Consider the following 19,725-nt stretch of genomic DNA (forward strand, 5'->3'; position numbering starts at 1 on the left):
AAGAGAGTGGGAGTGAGAGGCAACCATTTTGCCAAATCAGAAGGAATTGAGAAATGGGGGGGGGGGCAAGATTATAAACTATTATTTCTTAAAAAAAAAACAACTTTAAAAAGATATTTCATTTCCCCAATACATGTAATAACAATTTTCAACAGTTTCTCAAAATTATAAGACCCAAATTGTCTCCCTTCCTCCCTTCCCTTCCCTTCCTGGACATGGTAAGCAATTTGATCTGGGTTATACATGTGTTTTTATGTAAAATATATTTCCAGATTGGTCATCGTTGTAAAAGAATAATCATATAAAACTCAATTTAAAACCCTCAAATCCCCAAATAAAAACCCAAATAATCCAAAGGGAAAAATCGTCTATTTGATCTCTATTCCGACTCCACCAGTTCTTTCTCTGGAGGTGGACAGCATTCTCTGTCCTAAGTCCTTCAGGATTTAGACTATTCTTTCTTCGAGTTGGGTAAGAAAGGCACAGGACTTGGCTAGAGGGAATGGCAGGGCTGAATGGAGTAGGGAGGATGGAGTTTGTGGGCGGGAGGTTGGAAGGAAGGGTTATCTGGGAGGGCCGGAGTGGTGGTGGAGGTGAGCTTCTGAGGAGATGTAGAGGGTCCAAGCAGAGGGTTTGGTTTTGTAAAGGACAAGTGCCTCCTCTTCCACAGAGCCCCGAGTGCATGAATGATTTAGATTTCAAAGCACCTTATTAGATTTTGAGTTCTGCCTTTGTAAACTCCCAAAGTTGAAGATCTGCATTTTATTTGTTTTTGTATCCACAGAGTCTACACATAGTTCTTCACTCAGTGTAGCCACTTGATTAACATCTGCGGGGTTGAATAGAAGAGAAGGGGAGGGATCAGAGCACTAAGAAAGTATGTTCCTTCTCAGTCTCAGTTTTCCTATCTGTAAGATGGGACATTTGGACTGGATGTTCCCCAAGGTCCTTTCTGGTCCTTTTCATGGATGGGGGGTTCCCCTTAAAAGATGGATGGGTTACGGTAGGGGGACAGGAAAGGAGGGACAAAGGGCATGAGGGACCTTCACAGGGTTTCTCCATCAGGATTAGCTTCCAATTGATTCTCTTAAGGGAACCTCGGAAGCTTCACATTCCAACACTCCAGGACAGAGCCCAGCCAGAGCCCCACTCCTGGCAAGGTGGGAGGGGAGGGAGTTGTTAAGGGTCGGTGGGTCAGAGCCCAAGGACAGAATGGGGGCGGGGCTTGCGTGCGGAGGCGGAGCCTGGGGTCCAGCGCCTTGGGAAAAGGTGGAGGGAGGGGCGTGGCCTGAATGCTTGGGCGTGGTCTGTGGGCTACGGTGGGGAGAGGACTGGGGTGCCGGGACCCGTGGAGCATAGGGGCAGTGAGGGTAAGGAGTGGGCGGGCTCTCCAGAGGGTCAGGTGATGAGAGGAGAAGCGAGAGGGTGGAGCGCAGTGGGATGGGGGAGGAATAGAGGTCTCTGGCATAGGCAGAGCTGGGGATAGAGAGAAGGGGAAGGGGCTGGGTCTCCAGATTGTGGGAAAGGGACACGCCCCTGGACAGAGGGATTGGGGCGTGACCAAGGGGGTGTGGCTTCAGGAAGGGTGGGCCTTCAGGACGGGTGGGTGGGATCCGCTCTCCCGGAAGTGACGTATGCCCCCTTTCCAGTCTTTGGTGGCGCGAGTCAGGTCTGGGTTCCCATCTGTCGCTCTCCCTCTCTTTGGCCGAGAAGCTCCGGCTTCTCCAACTCGGGCTCGCGGCCTCTTCATCGTCCCACCTCGTCCTCGTCCGCTCCCTCAGCCCTTGCCGCTGCCGCTGCCGGCATGGATAACAGGGAGGTGTACAGCTCCACCACGGAGGCGCACCCGGGCTCCACGAGCCGGGTCTTCGGCTTCAACTGCTCCGTGGCCCGGCCCAGTCGGATCCGGGGCCCCCTCAAGCTGATTGAGCTGGTGAGCCGCCGCTCCCCATCTCCCCACTACGTGCCCTTCTCCCCTTCCTCTTAGGGCCTCCCCCACCCCCATCCTGCTGGCTGTTCCTTTCCTCTCCTCCGCCCCCACCGCCCTCCTCAGCTTCCTGGAGAACCCCACCTCGATTCACTCCCACCCCCGCCGAGAGGACCTTTTAAGGAAGTGACCCACTCCCCAACACCTCACCCCCCTCGCTCGCGCCTAAAAGGAAGTGTCAGGCTTCGGAAGAGACTTGGGGGGAAGTAGGATCCTAGGAGCGTAGGTTCGAACTGGAGGGAACTCCCACATCTTAGAGGTGAGGAAAGGGGTCAGAGGGTCGCAGAGACCCCGCAGGGCACCCGAAGCCCAGGCTCTGGACATTCCATCAGGCTGAGTAAGCCTTTTACAACTGAGAAAAGGGGGTGGGTTCGATCGCCTTCCACGAGCAGTTCCCTGGTCTGTGGCAGGGAATGGGGGGGTCTGAGCCTCCTTGTACCCAGCCAAGAACTGGCTTGTTCCCCGCTCTGCTCCCCCAGCCCCTGGCTTGTCTTGGGAGCTGAGCAGGCATTTCCACGTTCTGCTGTGGGGTGAGAAGATGCCCACACAAGACGTGGTGACCTGAGTTGAAGATCCGGTTGGGTATGTTGAAGAAGGACAAGGATGAGGGAGAATTGGGTTATTTCCCTTCCCTTAACCCACCTCACTCGATTGAGTAGGTATGTCCTGAGAATAGAAAACTTCCTAGGTGCTTGGGGCTTTTCCCTAGCCTCCATTTGCCACCTCTCCTGTCTGTGAGGGCAGTTTATTTAGTTCATTGTAAATGGGATGATACCACATGTCCCAGAATCTAGGGATCTGCCAACTTTTTCCTAGTGTCTTTTTAATTGTTATATGAATTTGTAGTCTTTGGACCTCAAAACTCCATCAAACTTTATAATGATAACTGACATTTATATAAAACTCTAAAGTTTGCATTTAATCCACATGATTTTTGAGCTTTGAAAACTTCCTGCAAGGTGACATTGGCCCTCCAAATTTCAGTATTGGAGCTATGAGGAAATTTGGACTCGGAATTTGCCCATAGTTACACAGCTAGTTTGTTTCTGAGTTGGAATTGTCAAGATTTTGGTTCAGATTCCACCTCAGAGACTTAAGGATTAATGCAGGAATTGGGACCATACATTTAAAAATGAAACATTTCTTCTCAAGAAGAAAATCTTTTATGAAAAACAGCATGTGCCCAATTGGGTGTGTTTGGTATGTATCCATAGGGAAGGGTTGGCAGCTGGGTATATCAGGAAAGGCCTCATATAAGAAGGGACACTTGAGTCAAGCTTTGAAAGAGACCCTTAGGGATGGGTTTCAGATGTAGAGGAGGTAAAGAGAGAGAACCTTCTAGGCTTAGGCCTATGGTTGCTGTGAAGGAAGAACACTAAGTTTGTTTAGAGGGAAATGGATGAGAAGGAATTAATTTATAAAAACTCTGGGTAGGTAGACTGGAGCCAGGTGATGAATGCCAAGTAGGAGTTGGTATTTGATCTTCAAGGCAATAGGAAGCCATTAGATCTTCTTGAGTCTGGGAGTAAAGATCAGATGCATATGTAAAAAAGCTTGAAAAGGGACAAGGGGGCAGCTGGGTGGCTCTGTGGATTGAGAGCCAGGCCTGGAGACAGAAGGTCCTGGGTTCAAATTTGTACCCAAAACACTTCCTAGCTGTGTGACCGTTGGCAAGTCACTTAACCACCACTGTCTAGCCCTTACCACTCTTATGCCTTGGAACCAATAAATAATATTGATCCTAAGACTGAAGGTAAGGGTTTAAAAGGGGTGGGGTGAGGAGAGAAGAAAGGAAGCTAGGAGACCAGTAACATTTTGTAGTGGAAGTGAGTGGAGGAGTGAGGAGGGCTTGAACCTAGGGCAGTGATGGCGAACCTTTTTTTAGAGTAGAGATGGAGTGCCAGGCCTTAGCCCCCACCCCCAGATCGAGTGCCCACCCCTTACTCCACACAGGGGAGGGAAAAGGCACTCCCATTGGGCCTCTGGGCAGAGGAGTGGGTGATGTGAAAAATTATTGTCAGGCATGGTGGAGAGGGGGAAGGGACCAGCTCTGCCTGAGTCCCTGTGCTTTTCTAGTAATGAACTCTTAGGGGAGGAGAGCAGTCAAGTGTCCACAGAGAATGCTATGCATGCCATCTTTGGCACATAGTTTCATCATCACTGACCTAGGGGATGGAAAATCCTCTGGATTTGAAACCTACTACCTTCTTCCTAATTGAATTTCATGTCTTCTTTTTAAATAATACCCTCCTTCTGATTGCTTCAGAAGTGGAGAACAGGGGGCAGCTGGGTAGCTCAGTGGATTGAGAGCCAAGCCTAGAGACAGGAGGTCTTAGATTCAAATGTGACCTCAGCTACTTCCCAGCTGTGTGACCCTGGGCAAGTCACTTGACCCCCATTGCCTACCCTTACCACTCTTCTGCCTTGGAACCAATACACAGTATTGACTCCAAGACAGAAGGTAAGGGTTTAAAAAAAAAAAAAAGAAGTAGAGAACAAAACTATTTCATATTAATTGATTTACAAACCAAATAACTGAGGTTTTGCCATCTTTAAAAATCAGACATGACAAGCAAGTTTTTGATGGTCATTTACCTTTTCTGGCCGTGTTTTGGTTTTGAAATAGTTATCTACATTTCCTTTATTCTCTAAGAAAAATGGGTGCAAATAGGAGCTAGGCTAGAATTTTTCAGGTGCTCTTTTTCTCTCCCTCTTGCTCTTTCTCAAGTGAAAACAAAGTTGCTCTTAACTTTGGGACGATATAATTTGTTTCACTTTTTTTCTCACAATTTTTATGTGTGATTTAGCTTTGTCCTTGTTGTTTTTATAACATTGTACCATTTTCTCTAAGTAAGAATTGTAAGAGAACCACACAAAAGTCTCAGCTATATTACGTTTTAAAGGAATGGAATCCGTGAGACCTGACCTGACAAATCCATGGCACTACAGAGCTTACCCAGAGAAGACTGGACTCCTAACATGGATTAGAAGATGAATATTTCATGTTCACCTGGAATTAAATCTAGGATGGTGTAGGACGAGAGGCTCTCCCTTTTCATCTTGGGGCTCTTCCAGTTACTGATGTCTGGTTTGTCTATCTGCATAATTACCAAATATTTTTTCTCTGCCTTGTGAATAGCCCTTATACAAGAATTTTTAAAAGATTGGCCAACGCAAAAATTTGCCAAGAGAGAGTTTATTATAAGTTCTTGGTTGTTTAGTCATTTCAATCATGTCTTGTTTAATACCCCATTTGGGGTTTTCTTCACAAAGATACTGAAGTGGTTTGCCATTTCCTTTTCAGCTCTTTAGAAGTTAAGGAAACTGACGCCAAAAATGTTGAATGACTTGCCCAGGGTCACACAGCTAGTAAGGGTCTGAGGCTTGATTTGAACTCTTGGTCTTTTCTGATTCCAGGCCCAGCATTCTATCTACTGTACCATCTGGCTGCCTCATATAAATTCTAAGTATTATTATTATTAAAAGTTTAGATACAGAGAACTGAAGGCTTGAAAACAAGTCAGTAAGCAAAGAAAGGGAAAGAAGAGTTTGGCAGGTGTGATGATCTAAGGCAAGCTCGAAAGTGGCAGCCTGCCTTTTGGCCCTTTTCCACTGGAATGGTGCTTCATAGGCCACCAGTGGCAGCTCTTCCTCATGAAATTGGGTCTCCAAATGTAGTCAGCCCCTGGAACATCGATTTCAGGCAATTAGTTTGGCCCAGAGAAGTTGGACAGGTGGATATGGGACTTCTTAAAAGGAGGTTTTTGTTTTGTTTTGTTAGAGGAGAGAGGGCACTTGCAGTCAGATTTGCAGCCTACTTTGTAGAAGCCAATAAATGAGTTACAGTACATTGAGCCCCAGATCTATGATGCACTTGTCAACAGACTCCGCATTGTGATTATGGTGCCAGTTGAGTGTCCTGGTGTTTGCACAGTACTGCCATTGTGGTGATTGCCCAGTTAAGCTGCTTGCTCTAGCATTCTACAGTGATATCACTTTATTAACTGAGAAGTGATGCCACTATTCTTTTTTTTTTTTTTAAAACTCTAATTTTTTATTTTAGACATCAGGCAGAAGAAGTTAAGTGACTTGTCCTGGGTCACACAGCTAGAAACTTGTCAGAGGTCAGATTTTGAACCTAGGTCCTCTCCACTCCAGGCCCTGGCTCTATCTACCGAGCCACCTAGCTTCTCCTAATGCAATGCTGTTGTTATCCAATGCCAAGAAACAAGTAAATTAGACTTTTTAACAAGAGCTTAATATTGAGTAGTTGTCTTATTCCTGCCATTTTTACTTAAGAATGGGCTTACCCCAAAGTGAAGTACTATATTTAATGTTAGTGGCACTGCCTTATATTTTAATAACTGGGACAAATAGGTTTTGAGGAGAGAGTTAGCCTGGTCATTGGCATTTAGGGATGGTGACCATATTGTATTGAACCCCTCTTCTTCTGGCTGAAAACACTTATTTTAGTTTTTACTTCATGGATCATAGTTTTAGGAATGCAAGTTAGAAATCATCAACTTTCTTTTCCCCTCCCTCAGTTGCCTTGCTCTTTGCTCACTAGGAATCTTTTCCATCCCCTCTTACATACCTGCAGCCCTCTCTGGCCATCTTCTCTCTCTTCACCTAGACTTATGATCAATTACCACCCTTCAAACTACTGCTGGGGCACTTGTCCAACACTTGGACTGTGATTGGCCATTCTTTACTTCCATCTTTCAGAGTTCCCATTGCCAACAGACTACAGGACAAATTTGAGAGCCTGGCATTCAGGGCCCATTTTGGTTTACTTGTAGCCTACTTCCCTTATATATACTCTTGGTTCTGGCCAACTGGACTACTTACTGTTCTTGCATCAGTCATCAGGATTCTACTATTTCTGTGCAGATGATCCCAGATCTGTCTCCTAACCCTCATCTCAAACTGGGGAGCCACAACATGGCAAACTCTGCAAGTCCAAAACAGAACCACATTCTTTCCTCTTCAGACCTTTTCTATTTCTTGTCAAGGTCACTCAGTGGCCAGGGTGATTTTTCTAATAGGCCCAAATTCTTCCCAACTTGACTCTTTCCTATCTTTCTGGTCTTTGTAGTTGTTGCTCCCTTCTATGAACCCTAGATACTAGCTTTAATGTCCAACTTACAATTTTATTTTCCGTCTCAGGGCCCCACTCCTCTCCACCTCCTAGTTTCCCTGGTTTCCCTCCAGGCTCCGCTCACATCTCACCTTCAAGAGACTTTTCCATTTCACCCCTGTCCCAGACTCTAGTGCCTTCCCCTGCTGCCCTACCTGTCATCTTTTCTGTATGTATCTGGGGGCAGAGCCTATGTTTGTCTTTCTTCTTGTCCCCCAGTACTTAGCACAGAGCTTGTCATCTGCTTGCCCCGCCACCAGTGGGTACCAGATGACAAATGCAGGCTCCCATCTCCATCTATGAAAGTTCTTTCAAAGACCAGTGTTTACAAACCAAATCAGGATTAGAAGGAAATCAACAAACTTGGAAAATATTTTTATAGCAGATTTCTCTGATGAAGGTCTCTTTTCCCAAATATATAGAGAACAGAGTAAAATGTATAAGAATGCAAGTCATTCCTCAATTGATAAATGGTCAAAGGATATTCAAATGCTTGGATTCTTTTTTCAGCATATTTATTTAGCCTTTGTGCCAGCCAATGCACAAAGTGCTATGGGACACACGGATGATGAGATACAAATCTGTGTTCTGGGAACTTTAAGTCTCCTGGAGAACATCGAGGTAAACTGTCACCTTAAATTCCTGTACCCAAACCAAATGTATTTTCCCCCTATTTTTATTTTTGCATGTGAAACCACCATTTTAACAACTTTCTAGGTAAGGAACCTTGGAGCTATCTTGGATTCTGACCTCCTATGTAACTTTTCCCAGGACTTTTATTTATTACTTTTAAAATATCTTGAGATTCCCTTTCTCACTCCATTTTTCCCAGCAGCACTGAGTTCAGACCTTTGATGCCTCCCTATGAAATGACTTCTGATCAGCTCCAAGTATCTGAACTCTCTTAAGGATCTTCTTCCAGTCTGTTTTCTGAGGCCTTTCATAGTCATCCTCTTCTGGACCCTATAGTCTTACCAAAATGTATCCAGAACTCCGGTGGTTTCAGAAGTAACAATTGAGTTGTGGCTCGAAAGGGCCTGAGGTTTGGGCTTAATTATGTATGCAGCAGGAAACCAGCTGACACTCTGGAATCCTCAGTGAAGAGACATGACTCACCTGTTGGATGACATTCTGGGGCCAAACCAGAACAAAGTGTAACATTGGGCCAAATTGAGGAAGATGGCTGAGCAACATCCTCTGAAGCCCCATTAGCTAAGCCTTAAAGAGGTTCAAATTCAGCCTCAGACATTTCTTAGCTCCATGTAACTCTACTCTGGGTAACCTCCATCTGCCTCGGTTTCCTCAGCAGCCTTATAGGGATAATAATAGCTTGTACTTCCAAGGGTTTTTCTAATGTAATAATATTTGTAAAGCCCTTAGCCCATATTCCTGGTACGTAGTGGGCACTTACTGGATGCTTGTTCCCTTCCTGCTTTCTGTACTGCTTTGATCAAATTGAGTGCATAGTTTGGCCCCATATCTGGGGTGTAACTTTTCCATGGCTTTTGTTCTACTCTTCCCATTTCCAGTGGGCAGCACTATATGATGCCAATTCCATAGAATTTGGATTTCTCTCTTGAAAGGGAAACTGAAAGTAAATTTAGGCTCTCTTCCCTCTCACTGCATCCTGTTACACCCAAAGTACAAAGTTCCCTCCATCCAAGTGACTAGTTCTCCAGACCACATTTCAGCTACATTGTGCTGTTAAGTTGTCTACAGAAGCCCTACTTGAGGCATAGGTGGTACTCTGGGTTCTCAAGCCATCTCAGGAGAGGACAGCTGGCAGGTTTTACCCCACAAAGTGGAGCACTTCCAAGTATTCCAGCAACACTCATTTGAGGGTGTTGTCTTACTGCCATCAGACCAACTGGTCACCAGGTGATGGACTTTTGTTAGCTACTGGAATGAGATAAGAGTTGTAGTTTGCATTTGTTGGGAGTGGCTCTGTTGTTGAAACCAGCCTTTGAAGTATGAATTTGTGGACTAACTTGGAAATTTATTTGCCATCTTTGTAACATTATTTCAGTGGTTTAAAAAACTGTTAACCAGTTTCAGATCACTTGAGTTAGGGATCAGCTTTTGTAAGGTGAGGCATTGTAAATTGGAAAATCCTCATATATATGCAAATTCTGGGTCCTAGAGTTCAGGCTTATTTAAATGAATAGATCATTTTTACCCAGAGAATTCTCTAGTTAGTCAAATTCAGACCTACCCTTCCCAACTTAGTTTTTTGTCCAGAAATCTCCAACTTCCTGCTAATCTGAGGCTATCCAGTTCTTTTAAAAAAAGTTTAACTGTTCATAATTAGCTCTGAATGCCTGGCTTCACTTTTCTTTAAATACAAGCCCAACTATTTTGTAAGCCTGTGCTTCTTGGAAAGGTAGTAAAAGAAATTAGCTGTAAAAGGGGTGTGGAGGAGGAGAAGTCTGGGGTCCTATTTGTGGGGCTGGCTGAGAGCCTTAGGGCCATGAAATGTTGCTTCTGCTCTTTATGGTGGAGCTAGGAACAAAGGTAAATTTAGTATGCCAGCTTATAGAATGTCAACATTTTTCTAAGGTGGAGGAGTTAGCCAACCAGGTTACCAGGGTCTTTGAGGCTTCTCTCCTTTTCCCTAAGGCATCTCTATGACTCACAAATTCACATGTCAATCAAACATTTATTAAATTCCAAATGAAATCTTCTGCCCTCAAGGAACTTAAAGTCTATTGGGAGATGATAACACAGACATAAGACAGTTTACTACACAAGGTCATTTGGTGGGAGGGAGCTGCTAGTAGCTAGAGGATCAGAAAATGGTTTACTACATCCTTCATTTCTTCCCTGAGCCCTGCTCCTAGATGACAAACCAACTGCTTGCTAGACCACATTTCCACCTCTTCTGTAGACATGTCAAACTCAGCATCTCCAAAACATGGATCTCACTTCCAAACTTCCCTATCTCTGCTGCGGGTGCTAATCTGCTTCCAGGCATCCAGGTTCACAACCTCGGAATCATTCTTGACCCTCTATATCCCCCTCCTAATATCTCCTCAGTTGCCAAGACTTGGCTTCTTGGTGGCCCAGTGGACAGCACTGGGGCCAAAAACACTTTTTGGCTGTGTGATCTTGAGTTGTTCTCTGGGTTTTTCGTATTAATTGATACTACCCAAGAGTTTCTAAAATGATCTTTTGTCATTTTTTTACCGCTCATTAATCTGTGACATTTACATTACACAATGATGAGCACCACTCTGTATTTTAATTCTGTCCCTTTTTTCCTTGCCTTTTAATCCCTCTCTTCAAAATCATGGAGTTTGTTTCGCTTGGGACTATTCCTCCCTAGTATTTTCCTCCCTCTTACTCCTTTACCCACCCTGCTTATTTCCTTGTTGAGTTCAGTGTATCCCTCACCTCATTGTGTGTACTCCTGTGTTTATCCCCCCCTTTGTATCTCTTTCAGATAAGAGGCTCCTTTGCATGTTCCCCCCCCCACCTTAGAGTCCCCCATCTGTGTTTGTGTCCTCTTCTCTTCTTAGAAGAAACAGCATGTTGAACTCCCTTGTTTCTCCTTTGTACCCTCCCTTCTCTTGCCCCCCTTGAGCCCTCAGAACAGAACCAGTCCATCCCCATGCCAGCTGTTCTCCACCTGTTACTCTCTCTGCCTTTTAAAGACATTAGAATTCTGAAGGGACACTTTGCTTTGCCACTTTGGAATGTTAGGACTAAGTGTATCACCATACAGCCCCTTTGAATTGTTCTCCTTTACCTTTCCAGGTTTCTCTTGGCTCTTGTGTTGGTGTTTGAAAGTTTCTGTTCATCAGGAATCCTTGAAAAACCTTTCAGGCTTCCCATAAAGGTCATTTTTTCCCTCTGTAGGATTGTACTCAGCTTTGTAGACAAGTTGTTCTTGGTTGTAACTTAATGTATCTTATCTTGCCTTTTGGAATGTTGAATCCAAGAGCTCCTTTATAAGAGAAGCTACCAGGAATTATGTGATCTGAACAGTGATTTCTTGGGCACTCAGACTGTTTCATTTTGCATCATTTTAGCTTTTTTTCCCTTTGACATGAAAGTCCTGGATTTGGCTGTGATATTCCTGAGGCTTCCTTTTGAGGTTTCTTTTAGGGATCATCAATAAATTTTTTTTCTCCTTTCACCTTTCCCTGAAATTCTGATTGGCCGGGCACTTTTCATTTATGATTTCTTGAAGTCTAGTGTCCAGATTTTTTTTTTTGAATCAGATTTTCAAGGAGTCCAATGATTCTTAAGTTATCTCTCCTTAACTTGTTTTCTAAGTTCTCAAACTGACTAACCTTCTTTGCTGCTCCCTAAACACAACCTTCCTTCTCCTACCTCTGGGTCCTCTCCACTGGGAATGCCTACCTTTCTTATTTCTACTTTATAGAATCTCTGATGTCCTTCAATCTCCATCTCGGTGCCTTTCCTGAGCCTTCCAGCTGTTGGTGTTTTCTTGTGCAATTTCTTGGTCATGATTCGTCCATATCTCTGTTATGGGCTTCCCTCAGCTGTCTGAAGGTAGGGACTGGTAGGGTTTCTGTTTGTTTTTAGTTTTGGTTTGCAGTCCCAGTAGGCGCTGAAGTATTTAAATTGTATTTGAGGAGGAACCCAGCAGATGTTTTTCTTTTGAACTATTGTTCATATTGTTTATGATGTAAGATAGAAAGGGGTTTCCCCTGGTGAAGAACAGGGACTGAGCAGGATGGGGAAAGAATGTCACATTTACACAGCAAAAGAATAATGATCATAGTAGATTTTTTTTTTTTCATTTTACAGTAGGATGGGGAAGAAAAACTTCTTGGTAAGATAAAAGAATCTGATATTAGGCATTAGGTGTCTTAATTGAGTAGTCAGATTTTGAAACTTAAGATTGATAATACTGGAATTACAGTCAGTGAAGAGTAAAGAAGCACATTTACAAAATCCACTTCTGCAGTTTGTGATTTAAGAGAAGTGATAGACAAGCCCCGAGAAGATTCAAGGTCGGATTTGGGCTATGACTCACTCAAGGGGTGCCTGGGACCAGTTTGTGATTGGCCTTCTGTAGAGTGGGCAGAGTTCGAGGGAAAGCGGAAAAGAAGTTTCAACAAAACTTCTAAAAAAAGGGAAACCCCGCCCCCCCCAAGCAGGTGGCTTTTTGTTTGTTTCCTATTAAGGTAACCTGTGACACCTGCTGAGCTCATCCAAGTTCTAGACTAGTTTAGGAGACATAGTTTGTACCTGCAAATGGGAGGAATTGAGAAGTAGATGAACTCCCGAAAGGCCAAGACCTTCGTATGTATGATCGTTGTTTAGCACTGGCCTGGCACTTAACTTGGGGCTGTCCTTATGATTATGGGCTTTGTTTTTTCCCTCATAAATGCATTCTTTTGTGTTGCCAGGATCTATGCATTCAGGATCACTCGCAGGAGCCCGGAAATCCCTTTTGCCAGGGCCACGTAATGTGACGGCGCTCAGCTTGTGTTCTGCTGAGCGCGGCGGTCGTGAATGTGGCTTCTGGAGTCACCGAGGACGGGGCAGCCCTTGGCCTTTCTCACACTCCAGCTCTTTTCATTGTCTCCCCCGTTTTGCAGGGGCTGTCTCTGGTGGCTTTTGTCTGTGAAGAGGTCGTGCCGCGCTGCACGCGCTGTTCAGGCCTCTACTTTTTCGAGTTCGTCAGTTGCAGCGCCTTCCTCCTGAGCCTCCTGCTGGTGGTCGTCTTCTGTACCTGTTTGTTTGACAAAATGGACAAAGACAAAGTGGTTAAGGCGGTGAGAGCTCTTGGGTCATCTCTGGGGCCTGCACAGAGGGTCAACCTGGCAAAGATGGTTCCCTAATGAGGGGGTCTTTGTTTGATTAATAAGGGCCTTTTGGCAGCGAGCCAGGCAGTCACTAGATATTTTTCCAAAACGGTTCTCTCTTACTAACTTTTCCCTCTGCTGGGTAGAATGCTAGGAGGAAGATATACTTCGAGGGCAGCCTAGGGTTTAAGATGAAAAAGAAAGCAATATATATGTTAAGGCAGAGCTTGTACTCATTAATATTTTTATATTAATCCACTAAATTCAGAAGGAAATTAGAATTATTGCCTTCAGGACTTTTGTGGGAGTTTGTGGGTCCTGTAGAAACCTGGCTGTATTCTGTATGTGGCTGACATTTTAAAGATATCCCTTAAAAAAGGAACCTTCTTTAAACTTGGAGTCCCAAAATTCCTCCTCAATGGATTGGAATGTTTTAAATTGTCTAAATAGTTCTGGTCCATCGGCCTTCAGAATTGAGATCCTTTGGGATCCTTTGAGGCCGTGTTTTTGGAAAGGAGAAATGTCACAGCATCACCCTAAGACCTGGCACTCACCATTTTGGGAAGGTCAACCTAGGTAATGTGCAAAGGTAATATGGCAGCCTTCTTGGAAGAAAAAGTATTTGAAATGCTTTGCTTTCTGTGTCTCTGACTAGAAATCTTGCTTAGAGATGCAGTTCTGGATAATACACAGGGATTTGCCATCCTGGATGTTAGCTTAGATATTAGCTAATCCCTGTCAGGGTCTAAACAAGCAAAAGGAGAAAAGCCAATGGTTCAAGTCGATGGGCCATGCTGGGGCCTCCTCTAAGGCTAGCGGGTGCAGCAGCAAAGCCTGGAGGTTTTTTGGGCTATAGCTCCACCCTTACGCTGATTAATGCAGATAGATATCTGGCCCTTGGTCCCAAAAGTCACTTTTTTGAAGACAGAGTAAACAGTGCACATGGAATTTCCCCTTGAACAGAATTGTATGTTTTAGACCTTAGGCCATTAGGGAGTTACTTTGCAATATTAAGTATTATTTAAAGGAAAAGGTGGTTTATTTTAAAGTTGGAGATCAGCAGATTTGAAAACATACTCTAGCTGGGTAAATGGATGAAATAGACACAGATAATCTGGAATTTCTGTCTTAGCATATTTGAAGACAGCATACTGACTGCATTGGTCAAAATAGATGTGGTTCCTCACCTATTCTGGCTTGAATTAAAAAAATACCACCACCTAGTATAGTTAAATTTTTTTTAACCCTTACCTTCCCTCTTAGAATCAATCCTGGGTATTGGTTCTAAGGCAGAAGAGAGGTAAGGTCTATACAGTGGGAGTTAAGTGACTTGCCCAGGGTTACACAGCTAGAAACTGTCTGAGGCCAGATTTGAACCCAGGACCTCATGTCTCTAGGCCTGTTTTAATTGCATTTTTTATTAAGAAAACAACAGAAATGATGGAGTATGGCAGTGGTTCCCAAACTTTTTTGGCCTACTGCCACCTTTCCAGAAAAAATATTACTTAGCCCCCTGGAAATTAATTTTTTTTTAATTTTAATAGCAATTAATAGGAAAGATAAATGCACCAGTGGCCATCACCGTTCCTCTGGATCGCTGCAGCACCCACCAGGGGGCGGTGATGCCCACTTTGGGAATCACTGGAGTAGGGGCTTGGTAAAGGTCTTTTAAATGAAGAGAGAATTTTTTGAAAAATCATTAGATTTGGAAGAAGACTCTTGTAACCTGCTCATTTTACAGAACAGGAAAGTAAAGACCACAAAGTCAAGTTGTTTCCTCAAATCACAGGGGTGATTATTATACTTAGACTCAGGATTGGAACTCACACCCTTGGATTTGGAATCCATTGTATTATTTTTCAGTAATCTCCCCCCAACCCTCCACCCACATACATATATATACATGCTATGTGGTTTTTTCCTCGGAGATTTCATTGTAGAGAGGTGATTGTAGTTGAATCAATGTAATACCACAGCAGGAATCAGCGAAGGGCTCATGAAAACTCATTAATAGAATCATTTCAGTGACTCCAAAAGAAGGCAGCCCATCAAGCTGTCACATGTGGTCTTGGGAGTGTAGACCTCCCAAGAGTTTTGTATGTTGAGTTTATCATCTACTTGGGGAAAAAAGACTGGTTGCGTGTAATAGAGTCTTGGATTCCTGCACCATCTTTTTCTTTTCTGCCTCATCTATGGAAATGTGCATGTGGTTGGTGTTTATTAAATCTAGAATAAGAATACTTTTTATAAAGCTGATTGCTGACCTTCCATAAAATGCTGGGCACCCCTGGGTGGGTGAGAATTCTCCTTTGCCTGGAGCTACTTTATCTTCCTACCTGGAGAGAAGCATGGCAAGAAGGCGAGTCTCTATTGAATAAACCTGATCTAAAAACTGAGTAAAGCTTAGTATGGAGAGCCTGAAGATTGAATCATTCTTTGCAGAGAGAAAGCACTTGCTCCACTTTGTGGGGCTGGTTTCTTGTTAAAGACAAATATTCAACTTGAGTTTTCAAAATGTTCACCTTGGTCCCTTTCCCTTTTGCTGTGAACTTCCAGGACTTCTTTATCACTTTGATAACTGGAATTGCACTTTTGATAGCATCAATAGTCTTTTTTCACACCACTGATTGGACCAAACCTGAAACTGCTGCAATTGTAAGTATATGTATTTTCTCTCTTGTATTCGTGTCTCACAATGAACTCATATCCAAATTATTTTGGTTTTTATTTTAGAAGTAGAAGGAATTGAAACAATGATCAGGAGTCATTTTGCCCAACTCCCTGTCAATAAATCTGAGGGTCTAAGTGAAGTAGTTGAATATTTAAAGAAATATAAATTGCCCACATGAACAGAAAAGGAAATGGGATACTTATTTTAGAAGTTATTTCTTCTGTCCTGAATTCCTACAACTAGCTTTTTAAACCATCCAGTAACAGATTGAAAGGACAGTCCATCCTTTGCCTTTCTTTCCTGGACTGTGTGATGACCAACAGCATAGAGTTTAGGGAGATGTTGAGCTGGATCCTGCTATTCTGCCTGGGGTTGTGGCCTGTTTCCTCTGGTTTTGAGGGCTCTCAAAGGCAGGCCTCGGGGAGGTGATTTGGTCATTTCACTTTTCTCTTCTCCCATTGAATCCTTTGCATCCTCGAAGTCTTGTTGTTGCTGCTTGGCTCCTCCTCAGCCCATTTGCTTTCTTTGCCCCTATTCCCAAGCTCTGCAGGGAGCTGGGTGCATCCTTTCTTCCAACAGGCCCTCCCTCTTTTGTGGCCTTCTCCCCCCACTGCCAGTGATTTGCTGACTCACTCTCTGGGGCTGCTCTTAAATTCTCTGCTGTCTTCAAACTCTCTCCTCCTCCTTAGCAGAAAACTCTGCTTTCCTGCTCTGTCAGCTCTCGACCTCAGTTTTCCCTCCCCTCAAAATTTCTTCAAACCTCATCCATCCTTTTGCTCTCAGAAGAGGCAGCTCTCTGTCTACCCATAACATTACAGCTTCTGTGTCTTGGTCCATCTTGATGTCTCAGGCACAGCACAATGTGTGTTTTTTGAATAATCCAGATGAAACCTTGACCAGTATAACTAGGTGCTGAGGGAATACCAATGTGGGAGGGACTCATTTTTATTTTATCTGGTTTTGGAGACAATTTTGAGCAAAGACCTGGCAGGGAGCAATTGTTTTACTTTTATGACAAAGACCAGATTGACAAACTTGAAAATTCAAGCCATCTCTTCATTGGCTGCCTGGGCCTTTTTGGGCATAGTATTTACTATTTTGTTTTTCCTGGTTTCAGTGAATTCTCTGTTCTGTATAAAATTCTGGTCGTTAGACTTTCTCTTTTTTTTTTAACCTCACCTTCTGTCTTAGAATCAATACTATGTATTAGTTCCAAGACAGAAGAGCATTAAGAGCTAGGCAATGGGGGTTAAGTGACTTGCCCAGGGTCACACAGCTAGGAAGTGATGCGGCTTGATTTGAACATAGGGCCTCCTAACTCCAGGCCTGCCTCTCAATCCACTGAGCAGCCCTGCTGCCCCCTAGACTTTCTCTTATTACTTGGAATTTTGGGCACAGAAATAAAACTGAATTGCTTGTTCTCTCACTCAGACAAGGAAGCAATTTTCTGTCTTTCTGCATAATTTAACCTGGGATTTATTCACATTTTTCCCAAGAAAACACATTTTGATTTTTGACACTTCTCACCGAATAAATAGGTCGAATTTCTTATCCTCCCCCCCTTCCTCCATTCTTCTTTCATTCCCTCTCACATAGTTCTTCCTAAGTGAAAGGTGTAACAATGGAAATTTAAATGTGAGGGATTTTTGTGAATACCCTGTTTTGAGAGAATATAATTGCCCCAGGAGATATTGGGCAGTAGAAGATTGCCCCAGGAACCTCGTATAGTTGGTGTCTTTTATGTTCGAGTGTCATCATGGAGTGCAAATTCACTCTAAATCAGGGGTTCATCACTTACTGAGGAGCCCGTGGATGGATTTCAGGGGTCTATGAGCTTAGGGAGGAAAAAACATTTCTATCTTTGTTCTTACTGTAAAACTCACTGAAATTTAGCATTTCCTTCTATTATTTAAAAACCTCCTAAGATGGATCCATAGACCCTATACAAGGGTCCCTGAGATTAAAAAAAAGGTAACGAGCATCTTTGAGTTGAAGTTCTAAAAAGGGACATTTTTTTTATTCTTAGATCTCCTTTTCTTTTCAAAGCACAACTTTGGAGGTCTCAAAGATCTTCTCTCTTTGCAGTCTATTTCTTGCTCAGCTCTTTGTGTCCTCCTCAGGAGCCCTGCCTGGAGTCCTGAAAAGCTACAGGTGATCCTGGCAGTGACAAGACAATTTTCAATGTGAAATAAAAAGTTTGGTGTTTTGTTTACAGAAGTGATGAATTGCTGTGTTTGTTGGGATGGTTCATTAGCGCAGGAGGGAGGACACTGGGCACAGAGTCAGGAAGACACCAGTTCACATTCTTTGTTGGCTACTTGCCAGCTTTGTGGGCCTTGGCAAGTCTTATGACTTCTGGCCTTAGTTTCCTTACCTGAAGAATGAGGATGAAAATATCCTCCACCTCCCCTGGTTGTTGTGAAGGTTAAATGAGATTATCATGAGGCACTTTGCAGTTTTCAAAGTGTTCTGTAAGTGCTATTATTTTGTAGTTCTAAAGTCATCATTGAGGGGCAGCTGGGTAGCTCAGTGGATTGAGAGCCAGGCCTAGAGACGGGAGGTCCTAGGTTCAAATGTGGCCTCAGACACTTCCCAGCTGTGTGACCCTGGGCAAGTCACTTGACCCCCATGGCCCACCCTTACCACTCTTCCACCTAGGAGCCAATACACAGAAGTTAAGGGTTTAAAAACAAACAACAAAAACTAAGTCATCATTGAGGCATCTGACTGCACTCAAATTAACTTCCTCTCTTTGCTTTCTAGGTATTTGGAATTTTAGCAAGCATTATATTCTTATTCGATTTTGTTGTGCTGCTGGTCGAAAAATATCTGAAGTCCAAGACAAGGAAATCTGAAAACGCCAAAGCATCAGAAGTTACCAAGCCACTGAATGCTTAGGCAAATGGCTAGAGGAGGCAGGGATGAGAGGGTGAAGAAGCCAAGGAGGAAGTTCTTATAAATGATGGCATTCTACTCTCTGTAGATTAGCTTCTTTTGTCAACTCACTTCTGGGGAGTTTGGGGTGGGGGAGGATGAGGAGACATCCAGTTTAGCTAAGGGCTGTCCACGTTGCCTTCTTTCCAACTACTACTAAAATGTGTGCCTTAATGAAGACGTTTTGTTTTTGCTATTTTTTCTTTAAAATCATCAAGTGACAAATGTTTCTGTAAGACCACCACAGGACCCTTGACTAGGTTGGCTTCCAAATAGCACCGTGGGTTTTTATAAATGGGATGAAATGTTCTTATTGTCACCTGAGCTTATGGAATTAATTAGCTTACTTGAAATTTTGGGGGAGATTAAAAAAAAAACAAACTAACCTAAAAATTGAATGACTGAATTGTATCTTAATTGAATAATATTATTTGACATATTTAAAAAGGGAAACGTTTTCAACTTTATAGATCCAAGAGTCTCACCTTTTCTCATTGAGTATCAATCTTGGTGTGATTGTAGCTCAGTCATGAAGCAAAATAGTCATTCTCCACCCCACTACCTTGGAGGGTCTTTGGCTAGTCTGCTGAAAATGATTTTCTGATCGATGCTAGGTTTGTATGCATAGTTTTAAATATAGTGACAGCCCCTAGTCCATAATATAGTTTGGATGTCTGAATTACATAGCAAGTAGGAAACTGGCTCCCAGATTACTTGTTGGCTTAGAAAATGAAAGTGCGGGTAGGAATCAGGAGAGGGAAGAGCATTTCTCACCTTCGTGCAAGAAGAGACATTTACTGCCTCTCCTCTTGATATCACTGTTATCTGAAAAGCTGCAGTTGTGATGTAATACTTTAGGGTTGGCATTGTTGAGCTCCCAGGTGTGCCATGTAGCCACTGTTTTTTGCCTTCTTTGAGTGTCTGCCTAATTCAGTTGTTTGTGTTGAACACGATGTTCACGATCTTTCCTGACTACTGAAAATCTCCTTGATTTTGAAAGTTGTTGGCATGTGCAAACTGGAGCAGGGAACTTTGGAGGAAAATCCCAGATGAGGAAACTCCCTCCACCAAAGCTGGTGCTGTCATGCCTCTGGTCCTAGAGAGCTGCCTAGAGGACAGAGTTTAAGTGACTTACCCAGAGTCACACAGCTGTTGTGTGTCAGAGACAGGACTTGAACTCGAGCCTTCCTGGTTTGAAGCTAGCTTTCTATCCACTTCA

General features: G+C 43.5%; 1 protein-coding gene across 1 annotated transcript; it reads left to right on the forward strand.

Annotated features, from left to right (window-relative positions):
* The first annotated feature begins 1,292 nt into the window (after positions 1 to 1,292).
* CMTM6 (CKLF like MARVEL transmembrane domain containing 6) lies at positions 1,293 to 18,952 on the forward strand. The gene is given in 6 exon segments (XM_044678398.1): positions 1,293 to 1,314; positions 1,317 to 1,370; positions 1,650 to 1,933; positions 12,695 to 12,871; positions 15,458 to 15,556; positions 18,336 to 18,952. Coding segments are annotated over 6 exon segments (771 nt in total). The 3' UTR covers positions 18,471 to 18,952.
* Positions 18,953 to 19,725: the final 773 nt, after the last annotated feature.

The sequence above is a fragment of the Gracilinanus agilis genome, chromosome 5, assembly GCF_016433145.1.
Source record: "Gracilinanus agilis isolate LMUSP501 chromosome 5, AgileGrace, whole genome shotgun sequence".
Classification (NCBI taxonomy): domain Eukaryota; kingdom Metazoa; phylum Chordata; class Mammalia; order Didelphimorphia; family Didelphidae; genus Gracilinanus; species Gracilinanus agilis.